Source organism: Haliotis cracherodii, unplaced genomic scaffold (genome assembly GCF_022045235.1).
Source record: "Haliotis cracherodii isolate W230 unplaced genomic scaffold, xgHalCrac1.p SCAF_25, whole genome shotgun sequence".
Classification (NCBI taxonomy): Eukaryota; Metazoa; Mollusca; class Gastropoda; order Lepetellida; family Haliotidae; genus Haliotis; species Haliotis cracherodii.
The window spans coordinates 3,517,215-3,533,555 of NW_027266281.1; the positions used below are offsets into that span (position 1 = coordinate 3,517,215).

At 41.1% G+C, this 16,341-nt stretch overlaps 1 protein-coding gene across 1 annotated transcript; it reads right to left on the reverse strand.

Annotated features, from left to right (window-relative positions):
* Positions 1–156: 156 nt before the first annotated feature.
* Positions 157–648, reverse strand: LOC139472644 (uncharacterized). Its single transcript, XM_071255111.1, has one exon. It carries the CDS (start codon positions 646–648, stop codon positions 157–159), a length of 492 nt encoding a protein of 163 aa, XP_071111212.1.
* Between the last annotated feature and the right edge of the window lie 15,693 nt (positions 649–16,341).

Sequence of the window (16,341 nt, forward strand, 5' to 3'; positions counted from 1 at the left end):
AATCCCTTAATGTTCATCACGCTGGCCTTGGCTGGAATGCTACACTACTGGTGGAGTTTCTCCTGGATCATGCATATTTTCACTGGAGGGTGGTCTGGGTTTGAACCGTCTAACTAAAGTATATTTGGGAGTATCTGAAATGGCTTCATCCAGTTTTTAAAGTTTGTTGTCAATCTGCAGCTTGGTGTATCTCATCACAGAGAAACACCCATCGTGTCTTGCCTTGTCCTTCAAAGGCTTTAATTTTCGCCGAGTATTCCTCTCATCATCTGTGAAGTCATGTGACACACTGATCTTTTGGCTTTTCAGATATTTGGCCCCCATCATTACTTTCGACTTGTGGTTAGGTTGGGCAAATGTGACGAGCACTGGTTTGGGACCGGATACCTTGGATGGTAGTCTTCTTACATTAAGCACTGCAAAATCTTCATATTTAATGTTCATAGTTTCGGTCATCACCTTGGTTACGGCATCGAGGGTATCTTCAAACGATTCAGCTGAATGTCCTTCCACGTTATAGAAAATCACGTTGTTCCTTTTGGCCTGGCTTTCCATGGAGTTTATTTTGTGGGTAAGATGTGACACCTCATCTCTCAGTTCTGTATTTTCACTGACTAACGACTGGATATCTGGTTCCATGTTAGTCATTGTTCGTGTCAAATTTGCAAAGTTTTCGGACATTTCTTTCCTCATATTTCGAATTTCCACCAAAAGCGCAACACTGACAAGTACGGTCGCTTTCATGAGCGCACCTGTCCCCTTCGGCACGTTCAGCATGGCGACACGCATGGATATCACTGGCTTCACTCTACCATACATGAATGCGACAAAAGTACCCGTGAAGCATCCGATGTTGCTTCTATATGTTGTTAGGTCACAACCTATGATGCTTCCTCTTGTCCTTGTCCAAGGTATGTCCCTGGCAGGTAGATATTACATACCCCCCGGCGTACCATCAACTCATCAAAGACCCCAATCAGCCATAATCCCGTTGTTTATATTACTGGCTTCATCCTTTGTTTAAGGCACTGACTTCACTGATGATTGTCATCACCGCCCTTGTGTGTACACAACAGGCTTCTCTACTCCAGTATACAATATCTACTCTACTGTATAAACATTGCCTCCTACTTGTATATATACTTGCCTACGACACTGTAAATCACTTGCTTGATAACAGTGTTAGAACCTACACCGAAACGTCGCTCTTAATTGTAATAAAGAAGTTGTTCATCCATAAATTCTTATCCTTACTTAGTTAGATATTTACTTTGTCTTTATTCAAACAAGTCGGACCTTATATATTTCAAGCCAAGATACATTTGAGTTTAAAGTGTGCATTGGGGTGGACAGGTGAAGATTTCGGAGTAGAATAGGTCTTCAGCAACCCATGCTTATCGTAAAAGACGACTATGCTTGTAAGAGGCGACTAACGGGATCGGGTGGTCAGGCTCGCTGACTTGGTTGATGCATGTCATCGTTTCTCAATTGCGCAGATCGATGCTCTTGATGTCAGTTGCTGGATTGTTTAGTCCAGACTCGTTTGTTTACAGACCACCGCCATGTAGGTGGAATATTGCTGAGTGCAGCGTTAAACAAACAAACCAAAACAAAAAAGCATTGTGGTGATTATTCAGTGTAAACTATCTTCACTTTGTTATGGTAAATAAGTTCCCTGAACCCATAGCTTCGATTTAATCCGGGTTTGGATAGGAGGACGCTTCAAATAGCCAGCCAGTCAAATAACTATTTATGAGCGAGAGCGGGGCACCAGTCAACTGGGGCGCCGCAATTCGCTGAGCGGCCTTAAAACAAACTGACCCGTGAAGATCCGGGGTAGAATAGGTCTTCAGCAACCCATGCTTGCCGTAAAAGGTAACTAAGCTTGTCGTAAAAGGCAACTAACGGGATCGGGTGCTCGGGCTCGCTGACTTGATTGATGCATGTCATCGATCCCAATTGCGTGGATCGATGTTCATGATATTAATCACTGGATTGTCTGGTCCAGACTCGATTATTTACAGACCACCGTCATATAGCTGGAATATTGCTGCGTGCGGCGTTAAGCAACAAACAAACAAACCACCGAGAGATGGTGACGTCACGTCCGCCACGAAGTAGTGATTTCAAACAGGTCCAGGATATGTACCAATCATATTAGAATAAAACCCGTGAAGATCCGGGTTAGAATTGGTCTTCAGCAACCCATGCTTGTGGTATAGAGGCGACTAACGGGATCGGGTGGTCAGGCCCGCTGACTTGGTTGATGCATGTCATCGTATCCAAATTGAGTAGATCGATGCTCATGTCAATCACTGGATTGTCTGGAATATTGCTGAGTGCGGCGTTAAACAACAAACAATCTCAATCTAAATAATATTAGAATGGCAAAAAAAATACACTGGACAATCTTGACCATTAGCCACAATTGAGGAGGCACACATGTTGTCAGTCACAAAGAAAATGGCCATTGTACATGATCACTTCAGCATCGGCTCATCCTCCCTGCTCCAGGGTGTTATCTCCTTTGAGTTATGGTAAATACCCTGGACCCACTGGAGTCTGATGAAAAATAGACCTCAATTTAGTATAAACGCATTTGCGGGAGAAATTGTGTGGGAATTACTTTTATATAAAGACATATAGATGTGGTGACGACACTTCCCAAAACGATGCGACACAAGCAGATAGGTCTTGGGTATCCTTGTAGGACCGGGAAGATCCGGGCGAGAATAGGTCTTCAGGAAGCTATGCATGTCCTAACAGACGAATAACTGGATCGGGTTGTCAGGCTCGCTGACTTGGCTGATGCATGCCATAATAAACACGTGCCATTAAATATTGCTTTGTTTTCTTAATTCTAGCGAAGATTGGTCGGAAAACGTGTGCCATGCTAGTAAAATTGACCGTCTCCATGATGCAGTGGATAGAGCGTCAACCCCGGGATCGGAAGGTCGGTGGTTCAATCCCCGGACGCGTCAACCAAACATCATTAACAGATGGTACTTGTTGTTTTCCTGCCTGGTGCTCGGCATTGAGGAGCTAAAACAAGGACTGGTCGGCAGAGGTACTTTCCTGTGTCTTAGTGGGGTATGCATGGGACTGCCGCATGGTATCTAGTGTGTTAGCACTGTAAATTCGGCATCATACTAATACAAGCAGGCACACACACACACACACACACACACACACACACACACTTCCATACGTGCAAGCTAGTCGTTATACAAGTGCAATAATCTGCAAAGCATGTCAAACCCCACTTCATTTTATCACCAGGGCGGTCAGGTAGCCAAGTGGTTAAAGCGTTCGCTCGTCACGCCAAAGACCCGGGTTGGATTCCAACATGGGTACAGGTGAGGTGAGGTGAGGTGACGTCGCGTCCAAGATTATTGCACTTATATAGCGACGTGCATGCACGTGTATGTGTGTGTGTGGCTGCTTGTACTAGTCCGGACTGATGCCGATTTATAGTGCTAGCTCACTGAGATACCATGCCGCAGTTTAACATGAGTACCCCTCTCAGACACAGTATACTGACTCCGAGCCGACCAGTCCTTGTTTTAGCCCCTTAATGCCGAGCGCCAGACAGGGTAACAACAAGTACAATCTTTTAACGTCTTTTTGTATGACGCGGCCCGGGATCGAACCCTGGACCTTCCGCTCTCCGGGCGGACGCTCTACCACAAGACCACGGAGGCGGTGCCATGGGTACAGTGTGTGAAGCCCCTTAATGCCGAGCGCCAGACAGGGTAACAACAAGTACCATCTTTTAACGTCTTTTTGTATGACGCGGCCCGGGATCGAACCCTGGACCTTCCGCTCTCCGGGCGGACGCTCTACCACAAGACCACGGAGGCGGTGCCATGGGTACAGTGTGTGAAGCCCATTTCTGGTGTCCCCCACGTGATATTGCTAGAATATTGCTAAAAGCGGCGTAAACCTATACTCACTCACTCACCTCATCACCTCATTCTGGGGTCGGTCGGGTAGCCTAGTGGTTAAAGCGTGCACTCGTCACGCCGAAGACCCGGGTTCGATTCCCTACATGGGTACAATGTGTGAAGCCCATTTCTGGTGACCCCCGCCGTGATATTGCTGGAATATTGCTAAAAGCGGCGTAAAACCATACTCACTCACTTACATCATCACCTCACTCTGATATATATAGACGTTTTTCAACCTGATGTAACCCAATGACCAATTTCAGACAAGCGATTCACGAATGTGACTGCCAGAGCGCACATAGCAACAGATCATACGCTAGGGAACCCGGAAGCATGCAAGAGTATGGTTTACCACTTCTCCGTCTGGTTGTCTGTGTTTTGATAGACTATAAGCGTATATTGCAAAGCCGTGTCGGGTTTCAACCACGTGTATTTCGTGCAGCACGTGCAATACAGTCACTCTTGCTCTCAGACAAGACAGCCTGTTTTAAGTGTGTGACAACAGCACCCCGTTATAAGACTAGGACTGACTGCATATAGCGCTGGGAGGCGCGTGGGACTGAGCATGACATTTCGGTCGTTCGACAAGATATTCACGAATTTGATTGTTTGTTTAATTGTTTGTTTGTTGTTTAACGTCGCACTAAGCAATCACTGGATTGCCTGGGATATAGCTGGGATATTGCTGAGTGCGGCGTTAAATCAACAAAACAAACGAGCTAAGAAATCAACTTCCACGTAACTATTGATAATTGTAATGACCTTAGACCCGTGAAGATCCGGGGTAGAATAGGTCTTCAGCGACCCATGCTTGCCGTAAAAGGTGACTATGGTTGTCGTAAAAGGCGACTAACGGGATGGGGTGGTCAGGCTCACTGACTTGGTTGATGCATGTCATCGTATCTCAATTGCGTGGATTGATGTTCATGATGTAAATCACTGGATTGTCTGGTCCACTCGATTATTTACAGACTGCCGTCATATAGCTGGAACATTGCTGAGTGCGGCGTGAAACAACAAAGCAAACCAAACCCAAAAGAAAAAAATGGATTTAAGGAAAGAAACGTATGTAGCGATCTCAGTGTTACGATCAGGGAATTGCTAGCCCTAAAATAGCTGTTTCACATGAAAATTACAAGCATCAGTAACAAACAAACCAAACCCAACCAAACCCAACCAAACCAAATCTTAAACAGATCTCTCTCAAGATGAAATGTTTGTGACTGTTGAATAATTCAACTTAAAACGTCAACGTGAGAGTATAATTAATCTCGATTATCCAGCGAGACAGATTCCATTGGACTCAAAAAGCAAAATAGAAGGGAAAATAATATGAATTGATCTTGAAAATCAGTGATGACACCAGGTGTTTGCGAAAAGGGTATGCTTGTCCTGCTCTACAGGTAGAACCCGTCACTCACACAACTTGCAGGAAAATAGAATATGTTTGTTGCCTGACACCTCACAACAGTACTGACATCTGACGGCGGCTTGTAAACAATCGTGTCTGGACCACACAATCCAGTGACACGATAACCCGTTTACTGAGTTTGTTGAAATACAAAAACGATATGTGAATTAATACTTCTTCTCAAAACACATATCAATTTGAAAAAGTGCAAAAACTGTTCGATTTTATACTAATGATGTAATAATGAAAAAATCGGTCAAAGTTTTGTAAATATATCATGTCTGCATTTAAGTGAACTTCGCATTTGTCACACCTTCGTTATGTAAATACTAGCATTGTCTTCAAATCAGTATTATGCTATCATGTATAGCTTCCGTTATGTAAATACTAGCATTGTCTTCAAATCAGCATTATGCTATCATGTATAGCTTCCGTTATGTAAATACTAGCATTGTCTTCAAATCAGCATTATGCTATCATGTATAGCTTCGTTATGTAAATACAAGCATTGTCTTCAAATCAGCATTATGCTATCATGTATAGCTTTGAGTTGTATTCTGTTCTCAAGTTCCGAGGTATGCCGGGCGCGCGGTTCCCTCCCAAGACGCAGAACTGACAAAACACATGTAGACACCTTAAAATCACACGACAATGGCGTGGAACGCATCGCCAATCTTTTGCATGGAAACAATTTATCCCATTGCTTCATGTTTCTTGAAAAGTTTCTTTTCAGTATAGCCCAATGGCTATTTTATATCTTTGCGATATGCTTTATCTATTTACATTCAGCTCCGTCTGCATCGCCAAGTCAAACTTATCAGCGCTTTAATAGTGAGCCATTAATGCTTGTTTTCCTTGTTTGTTTGTTTGTTTGTTTGCCGCCGCACTCAGTAGTATGTCGTCTATATCAGGCGGTCTTCGCACGAATATATGGAGCAAATATTGAAGTTATGACATGGTAGAGTGAATTGTGTTTTACGCAGCACTCCACAATATTCCAGCTATATCACAGCGGTCTGTAACTTATCGAATCTGGTCCAGACAATCAAGTGATTTATTTAATAAACATCGATCCACGACATCTGGGTAAGGTAACTGGCAATTAGCCAAGTCACCGAGCCTGGCATCCCCGAGCCACTGTCTCACAGGACAAGCACTTATAGGTTTCTGATAACCAGTTCTCACCCGCAATCCACATGGAGGTCTCGTCATCAATATCATCATCAATAAACAATGTGGACAAACCTGGCTACGACAGTTGTACTGTTAGCCCCGGCCTAGTGTAAGTAACCTAACTGTACAAGTGGGAAGTACACTCTCAGACAGCTTCCCTTCGTACTGCTACACAAATGTTCGCTGTGACTGCCCCACAGATTAAACATGAACGCCACCAAGATACACCTTCAACGACAGAAAGGTTTAAGAAAACGAGACTATAGGTTCATAGTTCAAACTGGAGGACACTTTGGGAGTATCGAATTTCTGATATAACGAATTAAATTGTAATACCCCATTCATTATACGCGGAGTACAGAATATATCGAACATCCATGTATCTAGGCTGTTTGTTTTTGTGACTTTGGTTTTCAACGCCGCACTCAGCAAGATTCCTGCTATTTAGCGTCCCTCTGCAAATACTTGAGTCTGGACCAGACACTCCAGTGATCGACATCTTGAACATCGACATGCAGTCATCCAGGGCTCTGAGCCTAACCCCCCGTTCTATGTAGTCGCATCTTACCACAAGCTTAGGTCGCTGGGGGCATGTATTCGTACCCGGAATCGCCATGGTTACAGGCAGTTATATCACTGTTATAAAGTTACTACTTTGTGAGAACATTCTCACCGTGATTTGTACTATTTGGCCACAGTTTCATTCATATTCATCACTTCGGGGTTTCCTCCCACATTAAGCTGACACGCTGCGATATAAATTGAATACTGTTAAAAGCGGTGTTAAACCCAACTCACTCACTCACTGAAATGCATGCAGTGTTAAACAGATTTATAGGATAGTGAATATTTTCAGGCACTTTGAATCACCGTGGTCCACACCCGATGTATATACATGCCGGGTGGATCCAAGTTTGTAAACATGTCACAAACAATGCTTTTACTTTTTATAAACTATATAGATTAAGAGATCATAAAAGTGTATAATAGATATTGCCTGCTTCCTCTTGAAATATCACTCTCACTAACTCACTGTATGAACATGCCATTCTTCAATCATACACTGAATGTGTCGAGGCAATGGCTATCCGCACAGGTACAGTCAGTCCTCACACAATGTTATATAAAACAAAACACAACTGAGCGTAATTACCCATGGCAGCCTATATTGAGCTTGTATTCATACCTGTAAGTCATAAAATATTCACCGAAAGAATGTAAGCACCAGGTACATGTGACCTCTGTGCTGCAGTGAATAGAGCCATGTTTTCCTTATTGTATATCAAACAGACACATATCACTGTTCTGAGCTTATACCATTAGTCGCACACTTTAGGCAACTCGTGATGCACATTAAAAGTCACATGACAGCATTTTAAAACAGAATTATTGTTTGAAAGGTCTGCCCATTGGCTAAAAACTACAAACTAGATTGAACCCAAGTGAGTAGTATAGGGAGTAGAATAACCAACAAATCTTCAGTGAATGGTAACGTTTGACCCACCACTTCTAATCACTGACCCACCACTCCTCATCACTGACCCACCTCTCCCAATCACAGACCCACCACTCCCTGTCACTGGCCTACCACTCCCCATGACTGACCCACCACTCCCCATCACTGACCCACCACTCCCCATCACTGAACCACCACTCTCCATCACTGACCCACCACTCCCCATCACTGACCCACCACTCCCCATCACTGACCCACCACTCCCCATGACTGACCCACCACTCCCCATCTCTGACCCACCACTCCTCATCTCTGACCCACCACTCCCCATCTCTGAACCACCACTCCCCATCACTGACCCACCACTCCCCATCACTGACCCACCACTCCCCATCACTGAACCACCACTCCCCATCACTGACCCACCACTCCCCATCACTGACCCACCACTCCCCATCACTGACCCACCACTCCCCATCAATTGCCCACCACTCCCCATCACTGGCCCACCAATCCCCATCACTGGCCCACCAATCCCCATCACTGACCCACCAATCCCCATCACTGACCCACCACTCCCCATCACTGACCCACCATGCCCAAGCACTGACCCACCACTCCCCATCACTAACATTTGGTTGGAAGTATTCTCAGGTGATGGGAATTCACAATTGTACAAATGGACTGATAAAAATCCAGGTGAGCGGCACAGGCCCCATGGACCTCTTGTTATCCCCCGCCCCAACGAAGTTGGCGGGGGATATAGAAATGGGTTCCGTCCGTGTGCGTGTGTGTGCGTGTGTGTGTGCGTGTGCGTGTGCGTGTGCGTGTGCGTGTGCGTGTGTGCGTCCCGAAATCGTTTCCGGAGCATAACTCAGAAACCGTTAAATATTTCTCTCCGACACTTTGCATTTCTATCAGACTCATGCTGAACATGTGCCTTTTGCTATCTAGGAATTTTATTATTTTTTATTTTTTACGTTTTCATGGCAACAAGTCAGACTTTGGTTCTATAAGGGTGCTGTTCGTTTCCGGAGCGTAACTCAAAAACCGTTAAATAATTTCTTACAAAACTTTGCATGTTTACCAGACACATACTGAACTGTTGCCTTTTGCTATTAAAGAGTTTTATAAATTTTTGTTTTTTACATTTCCATGGCAACAAGTTGGACTTAGGGTCTTTTAGGGTGCTGTTCGTTTCCGGAGCGTAACTCAAAAACCGTTAAATAATTTCTTACAAAACTTTGCATGTCTACTAGGCACATACTTCACTGGTGCCATTTGATATTAAGGAGTTTTATAAATGTTTATTTTAGAATTTCCTTTGCAGCTATTTTGACATGGCTTAAGAGAAATGTTGGGTCAGTTACCTGGTTTGGGACCATAACGTGTTAAAATGGCGGAGGATATAGATGACTTCGTCGACTATAGACTTGTTTTGTTATTGGAATGCAATTTTCACTTTGCTATCGCTGGCACCAGTCAAAGCTCCCCACTGTGATAGGTGACCACAACCATGCTTGGAGTTCAACTCGCAACCGACTGACCATTTTGTTTATAATCAAGTGAGTTCCGTGACGCCGAATATACACTTAGCCCAGCTAATAATTATTGCTTTGTCAATTTGAATTCTATTTCGTATCAACTATCATATAATTGGTGGGTAGGAATGTAAGGGGGAAGTTGGGTGATTTTATTAAACTGGTTCCATTGTTGAAACGCCACGCAAGGTTAGCGCGATTTAGTTTAGGTAGACAGGAACCCAGTCTTGTGATTTCATGTTAGTCTGCAATCTCGATCGAATCTGATTAAACAAAGAAAAGGGTAAATTCCAGGGCTAGAGAAGAGCTGTGTATTTGCGTAAAATACGCATTAAATAAACTGAACTACGCAGACAAATCCAATCCTTGCGTATCAAATACGCAACAAAAACTAAAATTTTTGCTTATATTATAACTATTAGATGAAACGATTGCATATATTACAGCTGTTGCGACAAACAAACCGATAGATGCCAAATGAAAAGCCCATCGTGCCTCGTCAGTATACATTATACATATTGTGTCTTAAAACATAAGAAACGCAATCAAAATTAACCCGCTGGATGCCGATTTTTTTCTGCCGCACATTTTTCTAAGATCGGAAAAGTGAAGGCTGTGCGACAATTGCGCTCATGCGGGACTGGATCTACCTCAGGCTATAAGATTACGGAGAGTATTAATTTTCCTATCTGATGGTGTAAATCTAACTGCAGATATCAATCCGGTTTGAACAAAAGATACTGCTTAGTGTTGTCCGAAAATGTATTCAGGAAATTTCGCCACTTTTTATCGTACACTGGTAAAAGTACTGTGCGACGATTTTATTTTATTTATCAGCTTTATGGAAACTGTGAGTAAAAATAATTCTGCCTTATATCTGAACGACACAAATATATATCAAGTGGAGTTATATGCCTGCCGTAAATGACGAAAACTGATTTTTATCCCCCGCCGGGCCAGAATGGCCGAAGGGGGATTATGTCGTGGAGCAGTCCGTCCGTCTGTCCGTCCGTCCGTCGCAGAGAGGGTACTAAGCTTGTGAAATCAACTCCTCCTCCAGCTTTTAGAGAATATCCCTGACACTCTACACACAAGATGTCGACATTTTGATGATACGTATATTGCAGTCCCGTTTCATTTCGACTAATTTTGACAGAGTCACTGCCCCTGTTTTACGGAGCTTCGTTTGTCTAATTGTGAGAGAGGTACTAAGCTTGTAAAAAATCAACTCCTCCTACAGTTTTCTGAGAATATCCCTGACACTCTGTCCAAAGAAATAAATATCGTATATGACACTATAAACTTATCGATTACTTATATAAACAATGTTCAACCAAACACGAGATTATCGAAGGTTCATTCAGACATGTTGTGGCCTATGTTTACGTATGATATCATATTGAACACTGACAAATATCCAAAGTGAAATTAATTGTGTGAAAATATGTATAAGAGATATGCAAAATCTACATCACACTTGAAACTGTAAACAGCAGGATACAATGATCGTGTGTGCTTTCATTCAAGGACTTTCACCTTAAAGAAATTACCAAACATGTACAACAATTTTGACTTATGACATCACTACCGGTGACTGACTTTTACAAAATGATGTGTTTATTGTCAACAGTATGCGGGATTGTACGAGGTGACTCACGGATCGTATATACATACATGTGACATGTAAGTAATCAGAAACATTCTGACAATCTGTTTACTGTTATTTGTTGTAATATTTTCATTGAAACAAATAGAAATAGTCAGTAATTCCGATAAATACCGTTGTCGTTGTGCGTGATTTTGCGTCAGTCATGACGTCACACAGGACGGTAGCTTTGACAATTTCTGTTTAAAATATCAAAACATAGAAATGTATCTATTTTAAATTCCCAAAATTCCTCCTATGATTCTCTCCCAACGCATATTCTGAACGAATAGACGAATGGATAGCTCAAAATAGGGGAAAATGCTACACTGTAAAGTCTGTATTTTGTAACACTGTAACAAGTGCAGTTTTTCGAGCACAGCGTTAGTTTTCACACCTATCTTATTTTGCTTGATTTTATCTCCGCACTTTGTATAGGTGACAGAGACCATGTGTCATTTGATTCTAAAATGTATGAGGAATTCAAGGATGTATGTATCGCAACTGAGTTTGAAGTACACGTAATGTTAGGCGTCTCGTTACCGGCACACGTGAAACGTGATTTTGTAAACACTCTCTTATATGGCGGAAAGTTCACGTCGGCGTTCGTGTTTGCGTATTTTCCAAAACATTCTAAACGATTCTAGGGTTATGGGCGACGTTTTGGATTGATCTTTGGTGGTCTGACGAAAGACAGATACCTGTGATCACTAAGATGCCAGTGGATGATATCTCAGAACAGGGAATTTCTAAAAGTATACAAAACTTTGAAGTGTATCTGCGTGTCTGATGTATTTTGAATTTTATTCGACTTCCAAGTGAGGTTTGAAGAGGAGAGACATATATGTCCCTCTGGCATCATGCCCCTGGTTAACCCTCTGGATGCCGAGTTTTTTTTCTGCCGCACATTTTCCTAAGATCGGAAAAGTGAAGGTTGTGCGAGAATTGCGCTCACGCGGCACTGGATCTACCTCTGGCTATAAAATTACGCAGAGGTGGAGAATATTAAATTTCTTATTTGATGGTGTAAAGTTAACTGCAAATATTGAACCGGTTTTTTAAAAAATACACTTCTAAGTGTTGCCTGAGAATTTTTTCTGCCTTGAAAAACAGTAAATTTCTCTGCTTTTTATCGAACACCGATAAAAGTACTGTGCGACGATTTTTTTATTTACAAGCTTTACGGAATCTGTGAGCGAACAAAATACTGCCTAATATCTGAACGACATAACTATATATCAAATGGAGTTATATGCGTATGTATAACGACAAACATGCAATGCCAAAAATAGATTGCCGTAAATGAGGGAAACAGATTTTTCTCTATGACGTCAAAAGGCGACGGAGAGGTTACACACGTACACAGAAAAGGGGGCATAAATCCGCTAAGCTTAGCACTAGCTAATTGTAACTCAGGTCACTTGGTGAGAATTAGCTGTGGGTAAGGATAATCTATTTTCGTGGTGTTTTGTTCAGGAGGAACTAAACTATTCCACCACAAATATCGATAAAGAAACTGTATACGTTTAGTTGTAAAAAAAACCCCATAAGAAATGATGAAATCGTGCTTCATAAAAAAGAGGTAATAGAGAAATGGATGGCCCTATCTAAATTATAACTTAGTCCTTAGATTCCAACATTCTCCTGAATGTGTAAGTGTAATTTGACTGATGTTGCACCATTATTAATGGAGCACTAGCCCTATCATCAAATGTAATGAACTACCCAAAGAAATAACACCGTTCTATTTGACGTCATGGCTGGTTTTATGTCTTTCATAACGTCGGAGAAAGATGACTCTGGTATTTTGATTAATATATATCTCCCCTAATTTTCGTCCAAGATATGGAAAATATCGATGTGTTAAACGGAATTTGACGCTTTTTCGACACAACATAAAATGACTGCTTTCACCAATTAAATAATGTCTTGAATATGTAAACAATTGCAATTAGCTAGTTTATCGTGTGTCTTAATTGGACAAGACACGCACCTGTTTGGCATCAGTTTACGTAATAAAATACCCAAAAGAATATTTCAAAACAACCAAATTATATTCAATTTTGGACAGATATTGTTATTATTTCTCTTCACCTCGTCTCAGAATTACACACTAAAAGATGCGAAGAAAGCTCTATTGGTATATAATTGTCAGGATAATCGTATACGGTTGAACCAACAGCTAGCTAGGGTACTTGGCATGGGTTTTATTTTTATACATTTTACAATTCCTGGAGAGATAAAGTGAACAGTTTAATATCTTGTGATCACAATATTAAAAAAAGAATGAACCCATTGATTATATAATGCAAAACAAGAGGAATAATGCGTAAATTGTTTGTGGCTAACACGCACCTGGCGAATCGTTAGATCACGGCTCTGTGTATCAAACGACAAAAAACAAAAACAGTTCCAAGACCAAGACAATTCTTTCAGAAGTGTGTGCATATCTTTTTACGAAAAATATTATCCATTTTTTTTAAGTAATAGAGACCTACTCAGTTTTAGTTATAAAATAAAATGAAACAGCTATTCAAAGACATTGTTATATATGGACTTATGATATTGACTTTTACACATCCCAAGAAATACGTACATGCTGCAGTTACCTTTACGCTTCATCACTTGTCCAAAGGAAAGAAATATCGTATTCGACACTAAAACCCTATCAAATGTAAACAATGTTCAAACAAACAGATTATCAAAGGTTCGTTCATACATGTTGTGGCTTATATCTGCGTATGATATCATTTTGAACATATCCAAATATCCAAAGGGAAATTAATTGTGTGAAAAAATGTATAAAACATATGCAAAATCTACATCATAACTGAAACTGTAAACAGCATGATACAATGATCGTGTGCACTCTCATTCAAGGACCTTCACCTCAAAGAAATTACCAAATATGTACGACAATGTTGACGTATGACATCACTACCTGTGACCGACTTTTACAAAATGGCGTGTTCACTGTCAACAGTACGCAGGATTTTACGAGGGGACTTTCGTTGATTCAGCGATCGCATATACATAAATGTGACATGTAAGTAATCAGAAACATTCTGACAATCTATGTACTGTTATTTGTTGTTATAATTTTCATTGAAAACAAACGGAAATAGTCAGAAATTCCGATAAATACCGTTGTCGTTGTGCGTGATTTTGCGTCAGTCATGGCGTCAACCAGAACGGTAACTTTGACAAATTCTGTTGAAAATATCAAATCATTGAAATGTATCTATTTGAAATTCCCTAATTCTTCCTACGATTCTCTTCCCATGCTTATTCTGAAAATGTTGAGACAATATCTTGAACGATTAGACGAATGGATAGCTCAAAATAGGAGAATATGCTACACTGTGTAAAATCTGAATTTTGCTTTGTTTACACTTCAACCATGTGCAGTTTTTCGAGCACAGCGTTCGTTTTCACACCTAAATTATTTTGCTTAATTTCATCTAGCCACTTTGTATTGGTGACAAAGACCACTGGTCATTTGATTCTAAAATGTATGAGGAATTCAAGGATGTAGGTATCGCAGATAAGTTTGAAATATACTTGATGTTACAGGCGTCTCATAACCAGCGTACCTGAAACGTGATTTTGTAAACACTCTCTTATATATATGGCGGAAAGTTCACTTCGGCGTTCGTGTTTTCGTTTTTTCCAAAACATTCTTAACGAATCTAGGGTTATCGGAGACGTTTTGGAATGATCATTGGTGATTTCATAAAAGACAGATACCCGTGATCACTAATATGCTATTTTTGAAATTCATTTCCCTGAGTAAATATGCGAAATTTAGATTTCAAAACATGCTGTAAATAACGCCGTGAATGGTGATTTAGTAATGTGTAAAAAATGGCGACATTTACGATGTACCTAATTTTCAGAGGTCACGTTCAGTACATTTGCTTGGCCTAAAATGCCAGTGGATGATATCACAGAACAGGGAATTTCCCACCTTGTACAAAACTGTGAAGTGTATTTGTGTGGGTGATGTATTTTGAATTTTATTCGACTTCTAAGTGAGGGTTGTAGAGGAAGGACATATACGTCCCTCTGGCATCCAGGGGGTTAAAATATCAAAACATAGAAATGTATCTATTTTAAATTCCCAAAATTCCTCCTATGATTCTCTCCCAACGCATATTCTGAACGAATAGACGAATGGATAGCTCAAAATAGGGGAAAATGCTACACTGTAAAGTCTGTATTTTGTAACACTGTAACAAGTGCAGTTTTTCGAGCACAGCACCTATCTTATTTTGCTTGATTTTATCTCCGCACTTTGTATAGGTGACAGAGACCATGTGTCATTTGATTCTAAAATGTATGAGGAATTCAAGGATGTATGTATCACAGCTGAGTTTGAAATACACGTAATTTTACAGGCGTCTAATTATCGGTACACTTGAAACGTGAATTTGTAAACACTCTCTTATATGGCGGAAAGTTCACTTCGGCGTTCGTGTTTGCGTATTTTCCAAAACATTCTAAACGATTCTAGGGTTATGGGCGACGTTTTGGATTGATCTTTGGTGGTTTGACGAAAGACAGATACCTGTGATCACTAAGATGCCAGTGGATGATATCTCAGAACAGGGAATTTCTAAAAGTATACAAAACTTTGAAGTGTATCTGCGTGTCTGATGTATTTTGAATTTTATTCGACTTCCAAGTGAGGTTTGAAGAGGAGAGACATATATGTCCCTCTGGCATCATGCCCCTGGTTAAAAAACCCAACAACAAATAACCAAGAGCCTATCTATAGCTCTGAATTCATCTGGGGAATCTGGACAGTCGTAAGACGAGAGTGTAAAGAAGGTGTCACAGCTGAGAAGTAGCTTGATTGAAATGGTGTAATGGGAGAGAGAAAATAAATATCTCGCCAATCAGAAATATTTCTTTTTAAATTTTAGCAGCAATAATATGCAACACATCTCCAGAGAAACAGATGTATATTTTTCCTTTGTTAAACTATATCGCCCACATGAGGCCTGTGCTGTACTTGCATATGTCGTGAAGCCAGCATTGTGCTGCCCTGTGAATTACCGATATCGTATTTAGCAGAGAAAACTGCCGGCAGCTTTAGTGTTAAGACCTTAGCCGGAATGCCGTGACGTCACAATACAGTGTGACGTCACTGTCATTGTACATTTGGC